Here is a 23,942-nt window from a genome sequence, read left to right on the forward strand (position 1 = left end):
CCAGCTAATCAAGGTCTTACACGGTCCTAATAAGACACTGATTAGCTGATTAGTTGGTTCAGGTGTGTTTAATTGGGGTTGGAGCTAAACTCTGCAGGACAGCGGCCCTCTAGGACCGAGTTTGGAGACCCATGGTCTACATAAACGAGACTCCCTGTTATCTAACCTTCTCTAAATGAACGTGAAGGGTTCGCCTTATTAATTACTATCCTGAATCTCTCCATTCACGACCTCCTCTGTGTAACTGTGACTGTTCCTTAAAGTCCCAATGAAATCAAAATGTTTTTTTGGGGGGCTTTAAGTATGAATATGCTATTCTTACTGTTTTCTTAACTAGTGTACTCCAAAACAATGACACAATTCGCATTTAGAAGATATTGAGCATTCAAAACTCAGTTTCTCTCTTCTGCCAATATGGATCAATTATTTTTTTGATGACATCACTCTGCTCTTTCGATTTTCTGTCCAATCAAATGCTCTCTAGAATCTAAACGTATTGGACCCATTTGAATTCTGCACAGAATGCTATATTTTAAAGCGAAACGGAGGAGATTAGGAGGAAACTGCAGCTTTGCCGAGCTCCTCTGTGATATAAATGAAAAGCTATTGGCTATTTAAAAAAGGGGAGGAGCTGTTTAATATGTCTTCCTGTTTCAGTGGAAATTACGTCAACACATTAAATAATGCTGCGCGTTTCAAGGCACTTCAGTGGGCCTTTAAAGTCACCATGTATCTAAATTGACAATTCTTTTTTTAAAATAGAATATTTATGATTTATCTGTCCAAATCATTTTAAATTCATGTAATCTTTAATCAAAATAACTTCCCCTTCCCCTCTTCTCTGATGACGTGTTTGCTGGCGCGAGGGCGGGACAACCTGTCACTCACATGACATCACCGCATTAGCAAACCAATCAATACCAGATGAACAAAATCAAGTCCCGCCTAACATTTGTTCTTGTTTGAGAAGCTGCTTCATTCAGATATACCTCAGAATAGATAAGAAAAAACTATTATAACTTTGTCAAGTTTAAACTAATGCCTTTTTAATTACTTTCTGAATATAGTCTCCATTCACGACTCCCTCTATCCGTGACTCTTCCTTAAACTTCTCTGCTTGCGTTTAGCTCTTTTCCTCCCTGTCGCCATGGACACGTGTGGGTGTTGCATATCATCTCTACTTGCTGTTTTTGTGTTATATGTTGTAGCAACCAAACCAAGACACAGTATACTACACAAATCTTTCTTCTCTCTCTCTCTCTCTCTCTCTCTCTCTCTCTCTCTCTCTCTCTCTCTCTCTCTCTCTCTCTCTCTCTCTCTCCGTCTCTCTCTCTTTCTTTCTCTAAAGGTCCAGTTGCTAGGTAACAGTTAATTGTCAAGAAATAGTTACATGTGTTGCAATGTATTCTGTGATTGGCTGCTTGAAGGAAACGTGTAAGAGAAAGAGAGAGAGAAAAGGGAATGAAAAAGAGAGTGGGGGAGTGAGACAGGAATAGAAAGAGTAGGTTTGTGAAATATTGAATTGCAAATGGTTTTAAAATAAACAGCTATTACTTTAAAAATAAAGAGCACACATGACATTCTCATGATTAAAAACAGCTCTTGCACACAGGAATCAATAATCAGAATGATATGTTTGACATGACTCGATAGGTACAGAAAAGAGCGATAAGTACTTTGCTTGCAATTTGTTCATGATGCAGTGAACCAGACGTATCCAGGGCAACACCAGTGGATAATAAGCTCTCATTCACGTTTCATGTACATTGTCACGAATCAAACCTAAGCTTGTGTAGAGCACATAAGAAACGAATGGAAATTTGTCCCACAATTTTCATATTAACAGCATTGAAAACCAAATGAGATTCACATTCAGCGCATGATGATGACACTGGGGAAAAAAAAGAACAGAAAAAAGGAGTGTCACCATTTCCTCTCAGATTCTCGCTGCTGGTAATGTATGGAAAAAGACAGAAGGACTATAAAGCTTGAGATCTCTCCCTTTTATTTTGTTTTTAGTCAACACTGTTTTGTACAAAGAGACAGAAGAATATATCTTAGCACTTTTCACACTGTGTCTGTATTCTCAATAGCTTAAGTGTTGTGAAATGTCTCATTAAATTATTATTGTAGCCTTAACACATGTAATCTCTCTCTATACAAAAACAGAAAAAAAGAAACAATTTTTGTCATATTTACAGAATCTGTACAATTGTGATCCATAAGTAAGATTTAAAATAAGTGGTTAAAATACAAGAAAGACAGAATTAAAGACAACAACGGTGTAAATTTGTGTCTTAAATTCTGGTTCTCGGATGCTATTAGAATGGCACTGTGCTCCTGGTCCAGTAGTCTAATAACCTTTTCCCCATGTGGCTATAAAAAATCTTCCGGACAAAAATGTATCTCAAACTTCAATATTTTAAATATTTGTCTTCATATATTAAAAGGCTATGGAAAGGGGACATAATTATTTACAGCAGACATAATAGATAACCATTGCACTGTGCTCTGTTTCCTTTTCTCTCACACACACACACGCACACACACACAAAAACCTGCACGCACGCACGCCCACTCTCACACAGAGGTAATCAAGCATATGATTTCAGATACACATACAATCATATGTGACGTACCTTACTAGGGAGGGCTCTAAAATGACAAAGCAATAAAATGGAGTCAAACTACTGAAGTCTTATCCTACAGTCATCGAGAAAAAAAGATTAGTTAAAATGAGAATGAATGAGAAGAGAAATTAAACACTGAAAAAACACAGAACATTGGCTACTATCCCGCCCATTTTATCGGCCCGTCTCCATTTATATTCTGCGTCTCGCACTAAACCTGTATTTTTCAAATGATATTAGCATGCTTTTACAAGGCCACATCTTTAAAGTGTGAATCGAAATGAAATGTAAAATTGGAAAGCTTTTCAGGAAGAGCAAAGGCAAATGTCCCTGACACTCGCACACACAATCACACAATACTTCCTCTACACACTGTAGTACTACTAAAAACTATAGGCTTGACTCTCCAGTACAAACACAGAGATTGACAGGAAATGCAATGGTCTAAAAAATCTCTTGCTCTTAAAAAATGCCACACTGTTATGAGATATCTTGTGAGATATCTTTAAAGGATTTACTAAATAAAAGAAAAAAGTAGACCAAGCATAAAAAAAAATCTTAAGGGTACTTAAAAAAAAAAATGGTACCATGCAAAGAAAGGTATCGTGAGAGCAAAATCTTGTGTGACAAAAAATGGCAAAATTAGCACAAAAATGGTCTTCTCCTTACCTAATAGGAATATTCCTGACAAAATCTAGCACTATCACCCAGATTTTGATCTTTCCACAAGTTATTTTCCCTTTCATTTTTCAAAGATCTTGTCAGTTCATTAGAATCACCACATCTATTGTATCACTCTGAACCTGTATGATGCACAGTTTATCAACATATTGCATCCACAAAGAGCAGGCATGATATCTAAATAGACATAAATGTATGAAACGCTAAAGATATGGCGATAAATAAGTAAAAGATATGCATGCTCGTCTTAAACACAAACTCTCACACAAAGACAACCGAGTCAAAAAAGAATGGCAAAAAGTTAAGATAAAAATTCACAAATTGATAGCTATACATCAATTATAAAACAAATATTATAAATATTGTGCTTAAAGTGGAGATCTGTTTGGCTAACAGTTCGTTCACAAAGAAAATGTATAAACAAAATCTGCAATAATAAACACAACTAACTTCAAGTAAAGGATTTTTTAATCTAAGCTGTGGGCCAAAAGTTCAAAAAAAGACAATGTGATCAGACTGCCCTGCCATGAGTTCATTTGTGGTTTTGAAAATTATGGGGGGAAAAGTAAATAAATTCTTGCAATGAGCCTCACGTTTATCCAATTAAATGAGTTCACTTGTTTATTGATTTAGATAATTAGGCAATTTAGTTAAATGATATGTTTGTTTTGCCTGTGCCCATCCAAAATTCCTGAGAAATACCTCTACTTGATATAAGTGGGTATTAAAACTGCAAATTAACTTCAAATGGATAGGGGAAACAACTGGAGTCATCCCTTCCATTATAATGTCTTAAGGTTTTAAAAAAAGGACTGGGGAATATAACAAAAATATCTAGAAAATTTCACTTCTGCTGTACAGGTGCAGTAAAGGATTGTATTAGCCTGGACAACAGTAGGGAGGATATAGAAACAAATCTTAATGTGTATCCATACCATTGAGTTTTAACTGATACGTTTTGCAGCAAAGTTGTATTGTTGGATTGTTAACCTTCACTCTAATTCTTAAAATAGCTAACAAATATGGTAAAACATAAATCTGAAGAGTTACATCCTTTCTGTCTATTCACTGTACAAAGTGGGAAAAAAAGAATATTTACATAAAATGCAAGCATTTGCTGAGAATCTTGCAAAACCATACACACTGTGCACTGGTGTCTCCCTAAGTAAAGTACAGATAAGCATATCCAATACTAACTGCATTCTAAGTGGAAACAAATCCATGACACAGTTGCTATTTTACTGCTTGATCAAAGCCTTCCTAAGAAACGGGGGACAGTGGAGAAAAATATTCAGTTGATTTTTGTTTCTATATCATAGATGACACCATACAACTGCAGCTCAACTCTCAGAGAGGATCCTGTGCACTATACAATGTTGTGCAAACCTCAAATATCATATGTTCCTATTATTGGAACTTGTCAGAATGATCATTTAACTGGTTTTCTTTAGAACCTGGTTCTCAAAATGAATACTAGTATGAACACATTCAGGCTAATTTGCATCTCCTCGATGCTGGATATTCCATATCAGTGCTTGTATCATAAAAGGAAGGTTCCAGAATAATATGAATCATCCAATGACAAATATGTGTGCAGTGACCAGAAAGTTACCATGGCAATATGACCTGTAAATCTGGTATTCTGTACGTCTTGGTAAGGCACATAACGTGCTGTGTATTAAACCGATATTGTTCTAACAAATGGAACATTATAAAATAAGGTGAAAAGAATACATTTCCTTCACAATGATATCTCAAGTACAGCTGAAGTACTTTGCAAATCATGCCTTGTACACACATTTCACAGCACTCCATACTGGTAAAATAAACTTGAATAACCAATAATAAAGAACCTTTATGGAATTCACGTTTGTCTACAACTCAATTAACAATCAAATTAGCTCAATTGACAAATCAATAAGCCTCCCGCAAAGTGGTTTGTTAACCAAGAACTGAAACTACAGTACAAATATATAACAGCATAAAACATCCAGAAACCAAGCCCAAATGGAACATCATAAACATTGTAATAATATATAATAATATTATTATCAAGAACATTATCAATACAATTATTGTAAGGTTTACCCTGTTGTTTAAAAAGAGTAACTGATTTCCATCCACAATTGTACAAAGGATTGTACACAGTTGTCTCCATCTGGATCGGCCACTGTTTTGATGTTAGGAGCAGGGAAAAAGTGGGATATACAAAAAAAACAAGAGAATAAAAGAGTGGAATAAACAGGTTTTCCCCCTAATCTCAAATTTTCGACAGTGGGCAGGTCCCCTCTCACTATTTACATACGTACGCTTGGCAGCGCGTGATCCGTGTAACTTAATGAAAGCATGAGTCAGTTCCCTACACACGGTTTCCTCTTCTTTTTGTGAGCATGAAGGTACTAATTACACACTGCCTTTTGAGTTTTCTCTCAATCATCATTCCGAATGTCCGCTGGCTTCTTTTCCACATTTTCCCATCTTCAGACATCAGACTCTATACTGGAAAGCTTCTCATAAACATGTCCATTGCTCGATCCGTTAAACGATCTCTGTCCTTGACCCATTCCTAACCCATCCCTTGTTGACAGCAGCTTGTTGTTGCTAGGTCCTCCACCGTGGTGGTTGCCAAGAGGCCCGCCCAGACATAGCTCCTTGGGGAACCGAGGGGCCACATTGGACATCACCCCAGAAGTTGCGGAAGCAGGCAAATAGGAAGTCACCCCCATGGAGCCCCGGAAGTCAGCCCGACTGTTGTTGAGGAGCTGTTGCTGCTGCTGCTGTTGTGGCGTCTGTTGCTGCTGCGGCTGTGCCTGCTGCTTTTTGATGTAGTATGATTTGGCGCCGTGTAATAGACACTGGTCGTCGCCGAAGGTTGGGATGAATGGGTTCTGGTTCACCTTATCTGGGTAGAGAGATTTAGACAAGGAGTAAGTCCCGACCCCTCGGGTACCGCCCACACCTCCTCCCATCATGCCTCTATCCCTGTCCCTCATGTCTCTCTCACCCACGGAGCGACGGTGCAACCCACCTTCACCCCCACGGAATAAGCTAAATGATGAACCCCCACCCTTCCCTCTGTCCCCAAAATATGTTGTCTCCCGCTCCCCTCCCGCATACTGCTCAAACATCTGGGCGTAGGGGCTTGCGCCCTCCATGTAGCGGTCTTTGTCTTTTAGGCTCACGCTCCGGGGTGGAGGAAGCATTGACGCTCCGCCACTGCCTCCAAACCCACCCATCCTGCCCGCCCCTTCCTTCTGCAGCTCTACAAATGTGTCATAAGAGTGCTGCCTGCGCAAAACCTTACCACCTGGGCCAAATTTCCGCCTCTGTACCTGGGTTTGGGCCCCTGTGCCTCCCCCTGCCTTTCCGCTCTCCAGAGGGTGCTTGCCCCCAATTTGATCCATAAGGAGGTGGTTGTCCTCACTGATGTCATACAAGTTGCCCGGTTTCTTGCACGAATCACACCGCTTGCAAGAGGCTGAACTAGGGCGGCTTGAGATTTGTCCACTCCCTCCACTGGATCCCCCAACTCCCCCAGCAGCTGGATAGCCCCCGGCCCCGCCTCCCCCATGCATGCAAACTGGCTTGCTTCCTCCACTTCCAACCCCTCCACTGTGGCAATTGCGGCATTCCCAATCCCCTCCAGCCAACCCTCCCACCCCTCCGATGCCCTTTTCCCAGCATGCATGGCCCTGTTGCCCAGGTGATCCTCCTCCCATTCCACCCTTACATTCTGTCTTCTTGGATTTACCTTTCAGGAAATCTTCCATGGGAACCAAACTAGTGCACGCTCCCCCAGCACCACCGCTACTAACTACTCCACTGCAACCGCCTCCGCCCAGTCCCACTCCTCCACCCATTCCTGGAGCATCACTTAAATCCAAATGTTCCCATGGAGATGCCCCTTCCTTGGCTCGAAACTGGTCCACATAGAAGTCCCTCAAATTATCTTTGTCTCTGAATAGATAGGAGGTGCAGTTACCACCTCTCTGGCTCTTGCGCTCCACAGGTGGAGTGGCTGAGCGGTGTGCTTGTGTTGCTGGATGATGGTGGTGATGATGGATAGTGTGGTGGGGGCGTCTCCTGAAGCCAAGCTCAATCTCATCCTGCTCACGACGAGACTTGGCAGAAGCGGGTCTCTTTTTTAGGCTGTCCCTGTACTGCTTGCGCCGTTTGCCGTGCCCTTCGAGGTTCCCGTAGGTCACGGTGTGAGTGGAAATATCAGACACGTCGGATCGAATGTTTCCATCGTCCCCTCCCGATCCCACCCCGCCTCCCCCACAGTACCTGTCATGTCCTGCAATAAACCCTGAACTGGATGCCCCACCCTTGAAGGAGAACTTTCCGTATAGATCAGGCAGGCCAGACTTGAAGCTTGACTGGGTTGGGTGACCTGCAATCAGGTCAAACTTTTCCCTGTTCCGATGTGTCAGCGACTGCCGTGGCTGGGTGGTGAAGATGGGCGCTACCCCTCCCCCTAAACTGTCACAATCGTACCCACCCTCCAATGAACTGGCACTCCCTAAGCTACGAGGTCGGTTAGGCAGGGGACCCGACATACCGAGAGCCAGTTCGGATCCCGTGCCCCCATGGTGGTGTAGGTAATGATCCTGGTACAGGTTGCTGTCCTTCAGGTGCAAGTTCCCAAAAGTCCTCTCCACCTCGCTTACATAGTCGCTGAACATGTTGTCCTCTGGCAGGTACGGTGGAGGCTTGCAGTCTGTGTGGCCTGCTAGGCTGCGCCGGTGTTCACTGATGTCATAAACGGCTGACTCACGATGGCTGTAGTCCAATGCGCTGAGGGGTGAACCATTGACCCCAGGCACAGAGGTCATGTTTTTGGCAGTACGCAACAAACGGAGAATGTTGGAGTGGGTGTTGTTCATGTTCATGTTCATAGTGGCTGATGGTGAGTTAAGGGCTGATTTGTTCTCTTCAATCTGAACACCATGGATGCAACTGTAGATGCCCTGTTGGACATAAAATAAGGGGAAAGCAAAAACAAAGGAAAGGAGAAGAAGGAACAAAAAATGTGGGATTAGATTAGTTTAATGAAAAGTTTAATTAGCAGCAAACATGTCCACAATTCTGATGCAAAGGCTAAGGGTCCGTTCATAACAAGGACGATAACGATAAAGATATAGTTCTAAAAAACATTCTCAATATTAAAAGAAAAGCAGAGTTCACACCACAGCTATAACGATAACGGCACAGAGAAACGATATCGTTGGAATCACTTTCAGATTAATTTTATCTATTTGATTAATGATAAAAACATTGACAGCCAATCAGAATCCATCCTGCTGTAATGAGCTCGAGCATTTTAAGCGGCAGACTGCGTTTAGAATAAACAGAACGATAGCGTCCGCTGGTGTGGACGCTACTATAGTTATCTTTCTTGGTGTGAACAGGCCTTAAGTCAAGTCAAACCCTTTTGTCACATGTCCCTTCAAGTCTCAAATCTCGTAGTTTCTATAGTTTTTAAGTATTTACGTTTTCAAATTAGTTTTGTAATTACTGTTCTGACAGTCTTCTTTATGCTGTAGTTTAGTTTTATAAAGCCTGCTGGAGGAGAAATTGACTATTATTCATGTTAAAAACTTTCAGGGATTTCCTTTATCACATCATGTTTAAAATTAACCGTTTATCCATCACTGTCTTTCACCTTTTGACATTATAAATACAAGAAGAGAAAAGGGAAAATGAGAGGAGTCATAAAGAGATGAAAGGAGAGGGAGAAAATCAGAATGGAATAAGTTTAAGAAAGAGAAACGGCAGGGGTGAAAGAGGTTGTGATTGATGCTGACACGGTGACAGGGTTGCAGTAACTCTGTGGTTTTGACTGCCTATCAATGTCTTCAATCAATGTGATTAAAATTCAGCTGACACCACTGTGTCTACTCCTCTGAGTCTCTCCTTCATCACTGCCATGACAAATTAATTACACAATATTGTAATAAACCTCTTCAACTCATTCACCACGATGCAGATTTACTGCATTTTAATCCATTTATCTGTGTAGTTTTGGCTGTATTTTATCAAACTCATTTCTTAATGGCAAATGTGTTATTGTGAGACTGACTGGGAGTCAAAATACTTCATTATCTTATCTTATTTATATTATATTGTGATGCACTATAATGATATATATATATATACATAGTAAACCATGAAACCCTTTTCATAACAAATAATACATGAAACATGTGGAACAAATAGAATTCTCCTCAAAACATTTCAAAGGCTAAAGGTTACTCTTCTACTGGCGATCCGTCCCTCCAGTGAGGCAACATGTCAGAAATGTTTCCAGTCTCGCTCTTAGTCACGTTTAGTGTCTATCCACTCTTGTGTATTTTTTTCTCTCTTCTCTTTATGTTCCTCTTATCTCCTCTACCTTCTGTCTTTTTTTTTAAACTCAGGTCATCCTTCCCAGTGTGACTCTTATTCTCATTCATCTCCTGACCCTTCAATCCGATTGGGTTGGAACATATTCTCCATTCAGTGTTATCTCATTTCTTTTTCTCTTTCCTTCTTTCTCTTGAGAGGTGCCATTCTCTCCCATTTTGTCTTTTTGCCTTTACCCCCTATTCATTTTAGATTCTTCTTACCCCCACCACAGCAACACTGCTTTAGCTAGTGTTCGCATCTACATCTCAAAGGAACTATATCTAGTTAGATAATCGGTTTCCGGTGTCTGTACTTGTAGCTGAGGTAACTGATGCAAATTGCAAACAGACCAATATATGAATCGTTTTTCCTGTTAGGCTCAATAATTCGTGAACTCAGGTAAACCCAGGTTTATCTTTGAGTCACTTGCCAATTTGGTCAGATAAACTGATATTTACTCCCTCTGTGCTCATCCCAGACATTATGTGGGTCATGGCACCACTCCAAATTGCTTGAGGCACGATTTGAAGTCCGAATGTCTAGAATGAGAGACTGCTGCTTTGGCCTGTTAGCTCAAGATCAGGGGTCTGATTTATAAATACTGCATCTGCACAAAATGGGCACTGAAGTTGTTTGCCCTTCCCCCCACACACATCAGAATGAAACGGAAACAAAATGTACCATTTGCACAAAATACACCACATTTGTCACAATTATACCCCCCTCAAATCAAATGTAATCATCATCCAAAAGTCTAAGTATTGAGATCTAATGAGTCTAATGTAAATGAAATGCTTATACATTTTTCACATTATTATTATTTTTATTGTTCTTTTTACACAGCAAAATCATTTTTTTATCAGTATATTTGTATTGTTTCCAGTAAAAACACTTGAACATCCTTAAAGTCCTCATGAAATCAAAATCAACCTTATTTACTTTTTTAGCACACATTACAGGTCTTAAGGCAAGTACACACCGGGACGAATATCGTCCGCTTATCACGCGCCAGTGTTTTTCGGGCGCGTCTTGAGTGTTCACACCCAAGCGATTTTCACTGGCGATGCGCCAAGTGAACGTGCAAATTCAGTAGATAGCGCTCCCGGTACACAAGGTGGTGCTGCGGCACTTTATGCTTCTGACACTCGCTTGTCACACAGAAGAAGTAGAGAGACAGTATTTACGTGCTTGCTATGGCCAAAACCATTCACACACTTTTTGCTAATTGGCAAGCAGCATTGGCAGCTCATCTTCTTTGTCTACTTACTTCTTGTTTGTCGTATCAATGTGTGTTTGAGCGTCACCAAGTCATGTTTTACTGTAACTTAGCAGTAAAGCAGCTCCAGGCACGTGAACAAAAGCGCTGATCTCATTGGTTGCCGCGTCAAAATAAAAAAACTAACCCGAGGTGTTTTTTTTTTTTTTAAATGGCGCTTTTACGCCTGCCGTTTTACGGCATTGCCATGTGCACACTCACATTGGCGCCCTTTGTTTAGTCACGAGGCGTTAAAGGTCGGTGATAAACGCGCGCGAAAATCGTCCAGGTGTGAACAGGCATTTAGGGTGAAAAATTGATCTGTGCAAGTTAATAAACAGAAATTTAATCAAAATCTGAACAGTAACTTCCGGTCTGGAATGGTGTTCCCTTTCCAATGACGGCAGTTTGACGACTTGGGTTTGAATATCCTTAACCATTCCCCTCCAACCGTTAGTCTGCTATGAGCGAGAGATGGAGAGGAGGAGCGCTGAAGTGAAACCCTGCCCTCTATTCAATTCCGTTTCACTTGGAAATACGTCACAACACTGAAATAAAATCGGTTGCAACTTGCGGTTCACTGGGACTTTAAAATAGTAAAATTCTCTCAAGTGCCAAAAGGAGCCAGTTGCATAAAGTTATGTTAGGTTTGTGCTTAATTAAAAATTACTTTCAAGATACATTTGTTGAAATATTTAACAAATGTAATATTTATGTTTTAATATTTCTCAAGTAAATTAATCTTGTTTTAAAGTTGGCATAAAATGGAAATTCACCCTATTTTCTAAATGCTTGTTAAAGGATTAGTTCACTTTCAAATAAACTTTTGCTAGACGCAGGCGGAAGTACCGAGTCAGTGTTTACAAATGAGCGGAAGGAGAACCGTATCCACATATTCAAACGTCTTTCCGCCTGCGTCTAGCATGACCTTTTCAACGTAATTGCGTTTTACGTGACGTCACGAGCGCGCATCAATGAACAGAGCAAGGCAAGCATTTGTGCTTATAAAACTTAAACTTTATTTATTTTTTTAAAAATGACTGATCGTTTCGCTAGATAAGACCCTTATTGATCGTCTGGTACCGCTTGATGTGGTTTAAAGCCCTTTTGAAGCTGTACTGAACCTCTCATTTGGACTATTGACTTCCATTATATGGAGAAATATCCTGAAATCTTTTCATCAAAAATCTTCATTTCTTTTCGACTGAAGACAGAAAGACATGGATATCTTGGATGACAAGGGGGTGAGTAAATTATAAGCAAAAGTTTATTTGAAAGTGAACTAATCCTTTAAATGCTTACCATTACCATCTGCATATGTTTATTGTATTTAAAAAAAATAATAATAATTTGACCAATCAAAATGTCATAACTGAATCCGGTGAAAATGACAAGACTTCCTGCTGCGTTCACGCCCTGTCGTAATAACCATACGCTCGAGATTACAACATGTGACGTTCTATTCAGAGCTGTTCACATCCTCGGACTGGGAATTATGCGTTTCTATGGCGACACTATTAACGCCTAAATTAATCTGCAGCAGTCAGGTGGTACAGCGGTCATATGGTACAAGTAGACGCTCTCAGAAAAGTTCCATCTTACAAGCAGTAATTACGAGCTCTATAGCGGCGTGAATGCTTTTTACAAATTGAAACCTCGAAATTACGGTAATTTCAACATAGCGTGAATGCATCTTTTCTTTTGTGTGATATATGCAGGACTTCTTCGCCCCTGCAAGCTTGCGTTCATCTGCCTCCACTTTTGAATGTAACACCCACATCTCAAAATCCAATCAACAACCGAGATGCATAGTCCGCACCCTACTTTTTCCCCTCCTAACATCCCCCCATCACAATATGGGGAAAAAAAGATCTTTAGGTAATTCCATTTCATCGCAACTTTAAGGATAGGAAAGATATTTTTACTGGGCAGGAAGGACAAAGACACCAATTAAGAAAATGATTTGCAGTGTAATATCTTTCTTATCTGTGCTCTCAGTCTCCAAAGCTTTAAGAACTAATTGAACTTAATAACAATAGAATAATAGTTGGGTCAACCCTTGTGGTTGTTTGCCTGCAGATCAAAAGTAAACCTGCCACTCACCCTGCTGATGGAGAAGGTCATGCCAGGCTTGCCCGAGCAAACACCCATGAAGCAGAATCGCAGTTGCCAATAGAAGAGGTGTTCTGCGATGAATGTGATAAGGGACAGGGCCATTGCAGCTCCCAGCATGTAGAACACACCTGCCATGTTGTCTACATCCAGCTGACTGCTCATCACCTCATTTTTCTCATTGTGGCAGATGCCAGTCAGCCACAGGGCCTCAAGTTCCTCCATCTCCCCTACAAAGAAATAGGAAAAAGATTGCTAATTTCTAAAGTTTTGATTGTATGTGTGTTAGAAAAAGAGAGTGCCTGTTTGTAAACCTTTGAATTTTTACTTTCTGCCTCTCCCGTTGTGTGTTTATGGGCTTTAAGAGCTCTTGAGCTTTACTGTTAGCAGATATGTCTGTTTACTTTACGTCTATCCGTGACGATTTTAGCAGCGCATTTATTTAGAGCCCCCACAAAACTGTGCACAGTAAACAAATTACGGCCCCTGTGAAGTGTAACATTTGTCATGATGAATTAATCCGAACTCGTATGCACTGAAGCTCTCTTCTCATTAATGATTGCTTATGGGAGTCACTTGAGATTTGGTTCCCAGCTCTAATAAGGGCCCTGAGGGGCCTAACAGCCCGCATAGGAGGGACAGGATCAAACTCCAAAACACCATTTGTTGTCCTGCAGGTCTGTCTTTAAGGACAAATGCAGATATACACAAATATACAAAAAATAAAAAATAAAAAAACACACGCATGCAAAATATTCCATCCATTCAGTGGCTGAATGGAAGTGGCAGTGGGAACTTTACCTGGTGACTTAAGCCTTCAAATCCGTCACAAACCCAACTCTATGTGAGGGTGAATGTGTGCGCGGGTGTTTGCATGCTGTGCTGGTGCATTCATGTGTACCTACATGTATATGTCACACAGTTGATGCCTTCCCAGTGTACTTTTGAGATAACTCAAGAGCCCCCTTGACACTTACAAATAGGACTCCTGGATCATATGCTGGCTTATATAACAACATGTGATAGACCCAACGGTACCTCTACATGCCATACCGCTGTCAGTGTGCCGAACTAAGGTGCACTGCCTGCTTGTCAATATGCATATGAACGCTCACTGTGCCACTAATCTATTCTAACGTGTCCCGCTTGTGTGACATACCCATGCATGCATGTGGAATCGCTAAGTATGGGATATATATTATATAAATGTATCTAGATGCCAATCTGAAGCCCATATAGCTATAAACTCGCCTTACAATTTATCATCCTGAATGTCTGAAATTATTAACACTGTTTTATGCATGTATGGGGTGCATAGGGCATGTTCTGCATGTGTCTTTGGATGTGTTCCAAACAGCCTGTCATCTCAGATGCTGTTTGGAGCAGAGAGGATGATTTCCAGAAATGGCCTCTGGATCTGGATTACTAGCAGGTTCTAAAGGAAAGCTCTCAAATCAAAATGAATTAGAAATGTGCAGATCTATTGCTGTTACAGTACAGCTATTACAGTTACTTGGTGCACTATAATAGTACACTATTTATAATTTAGTACAGCTACTGCTACAATAAACTGTACATACACTACTGTCCAAAAGGACTTTTTTTAATGTTCACCATGTTTGCATTTTATATGATTAAAAATACAGTACAACAGTAATATTGTGAAACATGATTTTTGATTAGATTTTTCTATTTGAATATATAAAAAAAATGTCATTACATCATTACTCCAGTCTTCAGTGTCACATGATCCTTCAGAAATCATTCTAAGATGCTGATTTGGGCTCAAGATGCAGTACATTTCTTGCTGAAAACAGTTGTGCTGCTTAATGTTTTTTTGCAGAAACCATGATACTTTTTTCAGGATTCTTTGATACACCCATTTGTAATGCAATTATATGATCTATTTAAAAAATCACAAATGCAAAGTAATATCCATTGTGCAAATATGAAAGAAAACTTCAGTAAGACACCTTCGGTTTGACACTGTATGTTACCGTGTTAAGCTTTGAATCACCTGTAATACTATGAGATGAATCCTTGATGATTTGACGAGGACAGTAATTCAATATTAGCTTTATTATGCTTTAAAAGAACGTGAATCTCACACAAAGCAAGCTCTGAAAAACAGGCTGCCATATTTTCACACATCTAATACCATTTTGTGTGGCATACTTGTTGGCGTACTAACAGACAGTGTAGGCACTTGTCATCTCTTGCCAGGTATTCTTCAAAACTGTTTGCCTTGAGGGCACATTGAGAATCATTTAAAGAAGAAGTGAATGAAGTAAGATCTCAAGCTGTGAATTCTCTACACATTCACGCCACTTTTGTGAACAGCATTTCAGAGCAAAAACCTGTCTTATTCACTAACCACCCACAATCCATTTTAACCAGGCGCTGTCTGCTAAATGTTATAGCCTTCCATCATGCAAATTGTGCTTAGCAGAATTTTGGGGTGTGTTTGTAGGGTTGACAGATTTGCATTATTTTTTATTAATCAAGATGATAAAACAATACAGATTAATTCTTAGTGAATTTCCCTTAAATAATTTGTGCAGATTACAGGGTATCTACACATTGTCAATTTTAAAATCCAATACTTTCCCAGACTTATAAATGACTGAAATTAAATTCCATACTTTTTCAAACTAATTTATCGCAATCATCCAATGCAATGACAAATTGAAAAAAAAGAAAGAAAAAAAAATGAGACAACATTTACCATCTCCAAAAAGCTGCAGAATGGCGAGGTCCACTGCCCTCTTCCAGCCTGAGTCTTTCTGAATGGCAATGCCATACCCTGTAGTAGCAAAGATATAACCACTGCCAATGGTCACCAGTTTACAGCCCTCATCGCGTCCGGCCATGTAGTTCAAGACCGCTGCATCGTAGATAAATGCATCCAATTTACTACACAGGAGGAGAGAGAGGAGTAATATGTTAGAATGCCAGTAATTCCTTGTCAAAACCAGTAATAATATTTTCAGAATTATTGATACGATATTATTGATTTTGTTAATATTTTAAATTCGATTTTATTTTGATATTTTCTGTTGTAATTTTATGTCTATATATATATATATTTTTTTTTATTAAGTTTCAGAATAAATAAACGTTCCATTGATGTAAGGTTTGGACAATATTTGGCTGAAATACAACTATTTGAAAATCTGGAATCTGAGGGTGTAAATATTATTAAATGGATTACAGTCATTATTTTCCTCAAATTTCTACAAATAATATCCCATAATGGTAACATGAAAGAAGTTTGTTTGAAATCTTTGCAAATTTATTAAAAATAAAAAAACAGAGAAAAAAAAAGCTCCATCAAGCTCAAGCTCCATCAGGTTGGATGGGGAGCGTCGGTGTACAGCCATTTTCAGATTTCTTCAGAGATGTTCAGTCGGGTTCAAGTCTGGGCTCTGTCTGGGCCACTCAAAGACATTCACAGAGTTGTCCTGTAGCCACTCCTTTGTTATCTTGGCTGTGTGCTTAGGGTGGTTGTCCTGTTGGAAGATGAACCTTCGCCCCAGTCTGAGGTCCAGAGCGCTCTGGAGCAGGCTTTCATCAAAGATGTCTCTGTACATTGCTGCATTCATCTTTCCCTTGATCCCCACTAGTCTCCCAGTTCCTGCTGTCAAAAAACATCCCCACAGCATGATGCTGCCACCACCATGCTTCACTGTAGGGATGTATTGGCCAGGTGATGAGTGGTGCCTGTTTTCCTCCAGACATGACACTTGCCATTCAGGCTAAAGAGTTCAATCTTTGTTTCATCAGACCAGAGAATTTTGTTTCTCGCGGTCTGAGAGTCCTTCAGGTAACTTTAGGCAAACTCCAGGTGGCCTTTTACTGAGGAGTGGCTTCCGTCTGGCCACTCTACCATACAGGCCTGATTGGTGGAGTGCTGCAGAGAGGGTTGTTCTTCTGGAAGGTTCTCCTCTCTCCACAGAGAAATGCTGGAGCTCTGTCAGAGTGACCATTAGGTTCTTGGTCCACCTCCCTGACTAAGGCCCTTCTCCCCTGATTGCTCAGTTTGGCCGGGCGGCCAGCTCTTAGAAGAATCCTGGTGGTTCCAAACTTCTTCCATTTACGGATGATGGAGGCCACTGTGCTCATTGGGACCTTTAATACTTCAGAATTTTTTCTGTGGTGCCTCGATACAATCCCAGTCTCTGAGGTCTACAGACAATTCCTTGGACTTCATGGCTTAGTTTGTGCCCTGACATGCACAAACATTTGTATGTTAACTGTGGGTCCTTATATAGACCAGTCTGTGCCTTTCCAAATCCTATCCAATCAACTGAATTTTCCACAGGTGGACTCCAATCAAGTTGTAGAAACATCTCAAGGAGGATCAGTGGAAACAGGATGCACCTGAGCTCTATTTTGAGTGTCATGGCAAAGGCTGTGAATACTTATGTACATGTGATTTTTTTCCCCGTTTTTTATTTGTAATAAATTTGCAAAGATTTCAAACAAACTTCTTTCATGTTGTCATTATGGGGTATTATTTGTAGAATTTTGAGGAAAATAATGAATTTAATCAATTTTGGAACAAGGCTGTAACATAACAAAAATGAGGAAAAAGTGAAGCGCTGTGAATACTTTCCAGATGCACTGTATACTCCCTCATTAAAATGTTTTACACAAAAAAGAATAATAGTTTTAAAATATGTTTAAAATGATGTATGCTCATGTAGGCTCCTAATGAAGAGTTTTTTTATGAAGCTTTTACATAAAGCGTGTTGCATCCTATGAGCTGCGATGTTGAAATCACATGACCAGCTAAAACTATATACTTTATCCTAGTAACTGTTATTATAAGTCCAAGAAGACCGTCATATCGACCAGCACAACATAAACAAAAATGACTGAGTGCCTCTTTAAAATGTCCACAGTTAGTAGGGGAGAGTGGGGCACAACCTAACGCTTTTTGCCTTTTTTCCCCCACATTAATTTCACTCACGTCTAGTACAATTATGTGGATTTGTTTCATTAATGCAGTATATACTTTTTTCTTAATTTAACCAGAAAGAATGGAAGTGAAATGTGACAACATAACCCCATAGTTGGGGCACATTGTAACATGACCATATGACAGCTTAAAATGTTATGTAAAATGTTTAAAAATAATTAATAAATAAACTAATTTTTGAGTTTGACAAAAATACTGCAAAACACAGCTATACAGCATAGTTCAAAAAATAATAACTATTAATAATTTCTGAACATTCACTCTCAGTCATTATTCACCTTTTTCTCATGGTTTCTCAATAGAATTCATAAAAGTATTGAATATAATATCATAGTTCTAAAAGCGGCACATTGTGACAACATGCCCCATCTGCGCAACTGGGATTTAAACCTGACTCGTGTCTTCTGCTGGTTAGATCAGCATTAAAGAACTATCTCAACTGTTAAATAACAGATAGAAGATTAAAATAATATCAGATTTGTCTGCTTTTAAATAAACACAAAAAACAGAGATGAAAAATTTACTTAAGTAGGAATTTTGCTATGGTTAAATAAATGTTCAGTGATATCTTCCAAAGATTTGTTTAATTTTGGCACAATTTTTCCTCTATATAGTGTTGATATGGCAACGAGTAAATAAAAAATCATGTATGCTACAACTAACCCCGCATTAGGTTGTGCCCCACTCAACCCCTACTGATAAAATAAAGGATTGCAGAAACCAGTTTCATGTTGAATCATTCTTCTACCAATCAGCATCTCCAAACAAAGTCCCTCCAGGATGCCTCATTTTGATGCTATTATCAGTCCAGAGTTCATCCACCCACTCACACACTGTACTTACTGCTGTCATACAAGCTTTTAATCTCCCTGTCTTGCCCTCTTTTTCTCTTCTCACCCTTTTCATACAGATATCATCATCATCTCTCTCTCAATCTTTCTCTTTTTTTCGTTCTCACCCCGTCTTCAGGCTGTGGAGTGCCTCGTTCACGTTTTTCTGGTGGAAGCTGGTCATATAGCTGTGCATCTCCTTGTAGTTATTCCTTATGTTTCTCTCTGTGCTTCCATTGGGCACAGTGCCAAACCGGAACGGAGGGGAAAAGTCATTCGGATGTTGGAACTTGATAAAAGAGAGAAAAAAATAAATGGATATAACTCAGCAGTATCCACATTGTCAATGAACACTCAAGGGACAAAGTGTGAGGAGAGGTGTCATTTCAAAAAAACGTAAAAAGATACAACAGAGCTCTTTTCTCCACCATTCATAATAGAACTATTTCCTGTGTAAACACATGGACTATGTTCTCTAGACACTCAAAGCTTTGCCAGGCATAAAAAGTAAAGCATGACTTAGAGTAAAAAACAAAAATCTCACCACATCAATTATTAAACGGGCTACAGCACCCTCTCAGAGTCAAATCTTGTTTCATAGCGGCTGGCTAATTCACATTAGCCCACTTTTTTCCACGCAAAGACGACAGAAAAACAAAAACATTATCACTAAACCAGTCAGCATGTGGTTGCCCAAATATGTCATCAGTCATTTGAGGATCATAAACAGTAGTATTAGGATCTCGTATGCAAAACCGTGCAGTGTAAGCATGCATGAATTCACGTATTCACAGTTAAGAACATAAAATGGCAAGTTGTAAAAAAAATGTAAAAGGTGAATTGTGAAAGAAATGATTATTTCACTAACACACCTTCAGTCACAGATACACCCGCCCCAAACCTGTCATTGGTTAAACCATTGATTGACAAGTCAGATCTCTCAAACCAAGCAACGTTTTTAAAGTGAAAACCCACAAATGCCCTACAGCTTTCTCTGCACATTAAACTAGAACAAGAACATATTATAACACAAATTACACAGTGCACCTTAAATATTGCATCATTTATTGGCTGGTCTGTGCGAATTAACCTTAGCTGTTTAACACCAAGGATGAAGTAGAGTCTGGTGTATGAAGTCAAGTCACGTTCAGTTCAAGGCAGTCAAGGCTTATTATGTCCTTAGAGTTGGAATTGGTCTAATTTTTGGACAGTAGGATAAATGAGATCAATGAGAACTATATTTTTAATAACAGCTTTTTCCTATGATTCAACTTTTGCACATGCTGCTGAATTCGACCAATAAACACTCTTACCTTTTTATCACTCAGGCCAGTCACCTGGTCCACATATTCCTCTTGAATCATGAATGCGGCCAGGTTGGCAGTGTAGCTGGCCAGGAAAATCACAGCGAAGAAGGCCCAAACCGATACCATGATCTTGCTAGTAGTGCCTTTGGGGTTCTGCACGGGCACAGAGTTATTGAAGACCAAACCCCAAAGTAGCCAAATCGCTTTTCCAATGGTGAAGGAGGGACCGCCAGGCTCTGAGTGTGTGTAAAGGTAGAGAAATTGAAATGGGGAGTTATTACGTTATAATTTAATATGAATCAGAGAGGAGTAAAAGGGCAGATGGAAGAAAATGGCTTTTCATAATAAATAGACATAAATTAACTATTCAGTTTTGATTTCAATCAAAAGAATCAATACTATTCAGAGAAGCAGTAGCCCACATTGCTGAGCGTGAAACCAGCTAATACAAAATCGAAAGATGGACATTATGGCCAAACCCTATAAATAGAACTCAGTGAAGAACACTCAAGCCTAAAGGCCCGGGTATACTTCACTTACCGCGCCCGGACGCGTCACGCGCGCAGCCCTGTCCGCGCGTCTTTCAAAGTATACTTCACAACGGATGCGCGCGGAGGATCGCGTTCGACACATGCGCAGTAAAAAAGTGTCTATGCTCCACCAGACATCGGAGGGCAGCACTGAGTCCTGTCATCAACGGGACATTCGCAGGGCATGATCGGAGAAGAACTGTAGTGCATCCACCATTGCTACATAGTTTGGAAGAAACACTGAAGAATCAAAAATGCGCTCTTTTTTTTCCAAGCGTGTTGTTTTTAAACCGGTCTTTGCACACTCTTCTTCGACGGCTGAACACTGTGCTCAATACTGTGTTTATTGCCACCTAATGGACTCTTCTGTACTGCTGGCGCATGCGCTGTTGAACGCGGACCGTCCGCGCGGTCACAAAATTTGGGCTGCGCGCGGACGGGGTGTGCGGCCGGCCGCGAGCCCTCCGAGTGACGAAAAATACGTCATGCGGGCGGTGCACGAACGCTAACGGCCGAAGTATACCCGGGCCTTAAGGCTTTTCGCCATCTTTTACCATGGATTTACTGTAGTAACACTAACTTTACCATGGTATTGTGGCAGAAATGTGGGTTATATATTATTAATGTAGACTAGGCCTGTTGCGATAATCAATAAATAAATTAAATCGCACAATAAAAAAAAATGAGCTCAATAATTTTTCCGGCCGCGATAATTTCCATTTGCATGCTTATTTGTTTTCCTCTCTCTCTCTCTCTCTCTCTCTCTCTCTCTCTCTCTCTCTCTCTCTCTCTCGCTGACCGTGCGCGTGCGCCTCGTCCATTTGGGGAGGTGTTTATACTCGACGCGCAGACTGGGTGCCGGCGTGATGAGACGTCATGCTCGGCCCGATTCGCCTGGAACTCGTGCTTCTTCGGTTGCGGAGCCGCGCGCAAAATTTGACATGCACACCGCCAAGCAAAATGGGTGCTGCGTCCCAATTTGCATACTATCCGTACTAAATAGTATTCGAAAAAAGAATTAGTATGTCCCAAATCGTAGTATGTTGAAAAGAGTATTCCAAAGATTCCCGGATGGTCTACTATTTCCGGTCAGAATATGAAGTGCAGATCGATGCGCACTCTAACGGCTGATATTGCCCACAACCCATTGCGAAAACTACAAACGCGGATAAAAAGTGTTAAAAAACTACAAACATGACGGTTACGCGATTCTGACGGCTAAGTAGAGAGGATTAGATAAAGGGGCTTGAGTGAGCAATTATCAGTATTTAACCTGACTAAAGATATTTATTCAATGTTAGCCACATTATATTTCACCTGCAACAGCATTGAGAACTTTTGTAATGATACGTTTGGCCATTAACTTTGAAAACACATGAGAGGAGTCTCTACATTAAAGACCCACGAATGGCAGATCAACGTGCTACTATATTTCTCTCCAATACGGTAGGAAATTAAATTGAATGTGGAGGATTTGAACTGTGACGATGATTGACAGGGCAGTTTAAACGGTGACGGGACACATAACTAAGCAACAGAGTCCGTTAAAGATGATGAAGTAGTACGTCCCAAAGCTTGCATACTTTTCTGCTACACACTCAAAAGTATGTACTTTTTCTTCACAAAAAGAGTACATACTTTTAGGACATAGTATAAGTAGGCGAATTGGGACGCAGCCGGGGTCTCACGCACTACCACCCGCTCCGCGTTGACGTCATTTTTGCCACTCGCACCCTCGTGCTCGTGCGGACATGTCGAGTTTAAACAAGGCTTTAAAGCTACACTGAAGTTGGCAGTTTGATATATGCAAGTTAATTCTTTAGCTTAATCTTTGTGTGCTTCAAGTTCAATCTTTGTGCGCTAAAAAGGCACATAAGTTCCTGTAGAGATAGCAATATATATTCTCCTTTTTTTGCCAAATAAATGAAAAGCATGTCATCAATGTCTTCTCTCTTGCTGTATCAAAATCTCACCTAGCGTTCCTCAGAGATGGTCCCAATAATGTGCTTAAAGTCAAGTCAAATTCAGTTTGTGCATGATTACATGATATAACAATTTTTTTATATACTGTATCCTAAATTGTGGATAATTAAGCTAAATATCATATGCTGAAGTACATTTCTGGAGTGTTAACGATTAAAAGAAAAAACAACAACAAGAACCGTACAGAACCGAAAACCGTGACCCTAAAACCGTGATACGAACCGTGGGTTTTGTAAACCGTGCCACCACCTAAAACACAATCATCCGTTGCAGTTTTCATCCATTTTATTTATTGTTTTTGGTATTTATTCAAGTGCATTTTTTGTTAACAGACTGAGAGTCCATTGCTTTTATTGTTTTTGGTTGTTTTGTTCATTTATTGTGGATTTTTAAAAGGTTTTCAGTGCTAAATAGTCTTTAGAAATAAAAGTGTATTGATCTTTGAAAAGGTGTACCTGCATTATTTTGCCATTATCATTATTTTAGATGAAAATGGTCTCAGAACGACAATATTATCGGTTATTGCAATAATTTCTTGGCCAATTTATCATCCAGCAAAATTTGTTATCGTGACAGGCCTAATGTAGACATGTATTAAAGGAGTAATGGAATATAATTACAGTATTTTTTGTGATTAAGCTACAGTGTTTGTGCATTTATACCAAATGTATTTAGGTTGTATAACTTTTGTATAATAATTATAAGTTGTATAAACTGTTTTTATACAAATACCATAGAAACCATATGGTAACATTTTACCATGGCATTGAGGTGCTATATGCAGGGTTTAACTGTGGCTATCATGCTTTAAATGTATGCTACTATGGAAGACCAATAGTTCATTTTAATACAACTCAAAATATAAAAATACGATTTTTACAGATGTTACTGTTTTTGTTAATAAACGTAAATGTACATCTGCATCCTAAGAGACAAAGCACATAATATTCTTAATATTGCAGCCTGCACTGCAAACTGTGCCTAAGATAGTCAGGAAACACAAACCTGTTTCAGGACTTGAAACAATATCACCCATTAGAACATGCAGAAACTAAGAAATAATTTTTGTAAGATTATTAAGATATTTACAGTGGTGGCCAAAATAATTATAATTAGATTTGGCATCTGGGAGTTGTCTTATTGGGCCAGGATTTATTTTCCAAGAGGACAATGACCCGAAACATTCTTCTAACTATTGCCGGAACTACCTGCGACGGAAGGAATCTGCTGGAACATTGAAAATGAT

At 39.8% G+C, this 23,942-nt stretch overlaps 1 protein-coding gene across 1 annotated transcript in view; it reads right to left on the reverse strand.

Moving 5' to 3' along the window:
* Positions 1 to 5,791: 5,791 nt before the first annotated feature.
* The window catches only part of grin2bb (glutamate receptor, ionotropic, N-methyl D-aspartate 2B-b), a gene marked incomplete at both ends in the record, with an annotated part of 135,646 nt that continues 117,495 nt past the window's right edge, over positions 5,792 to 23,942 (reverse strand). Inside the window, 5 exons of the mRNA XM_079812111.1 lie at positions 5,792 to 8,281; positions 13,057 to 13,295; positions 15,791 to 15,978; positions 19,005 to 19,165; positions 20,190 to 20,419. Of these exons, the coding sequence (XP_079668237.1) occupies positions 5,792 to 8,281; positions 13,057 to 13,295; positions 15,791 to 15,978; positions 19,005 to 19,165; positions 20,190 to 20,419 (3,308 nt within the window). The remainder of the gene's footprint in view (positions 8,282 to 13,056; positions 13,296 to 15,790; positions 15,979 to 19,004; positions 19,166 to 20,189; positions 20,420 to 23,942) is intronic.

The sequence above is a fragment of the Gobio gobio genome, assembly GCF_949357685.1.
Source record: "Gobio gobio genome assembly, chromosome: 3".
NCBI classification, from domain to species: Eukaryota; Metazoa; Chordata; class Actinopteri; order Cypriniformes; family Gobionidae; genus Gobio; species Gobio gobio.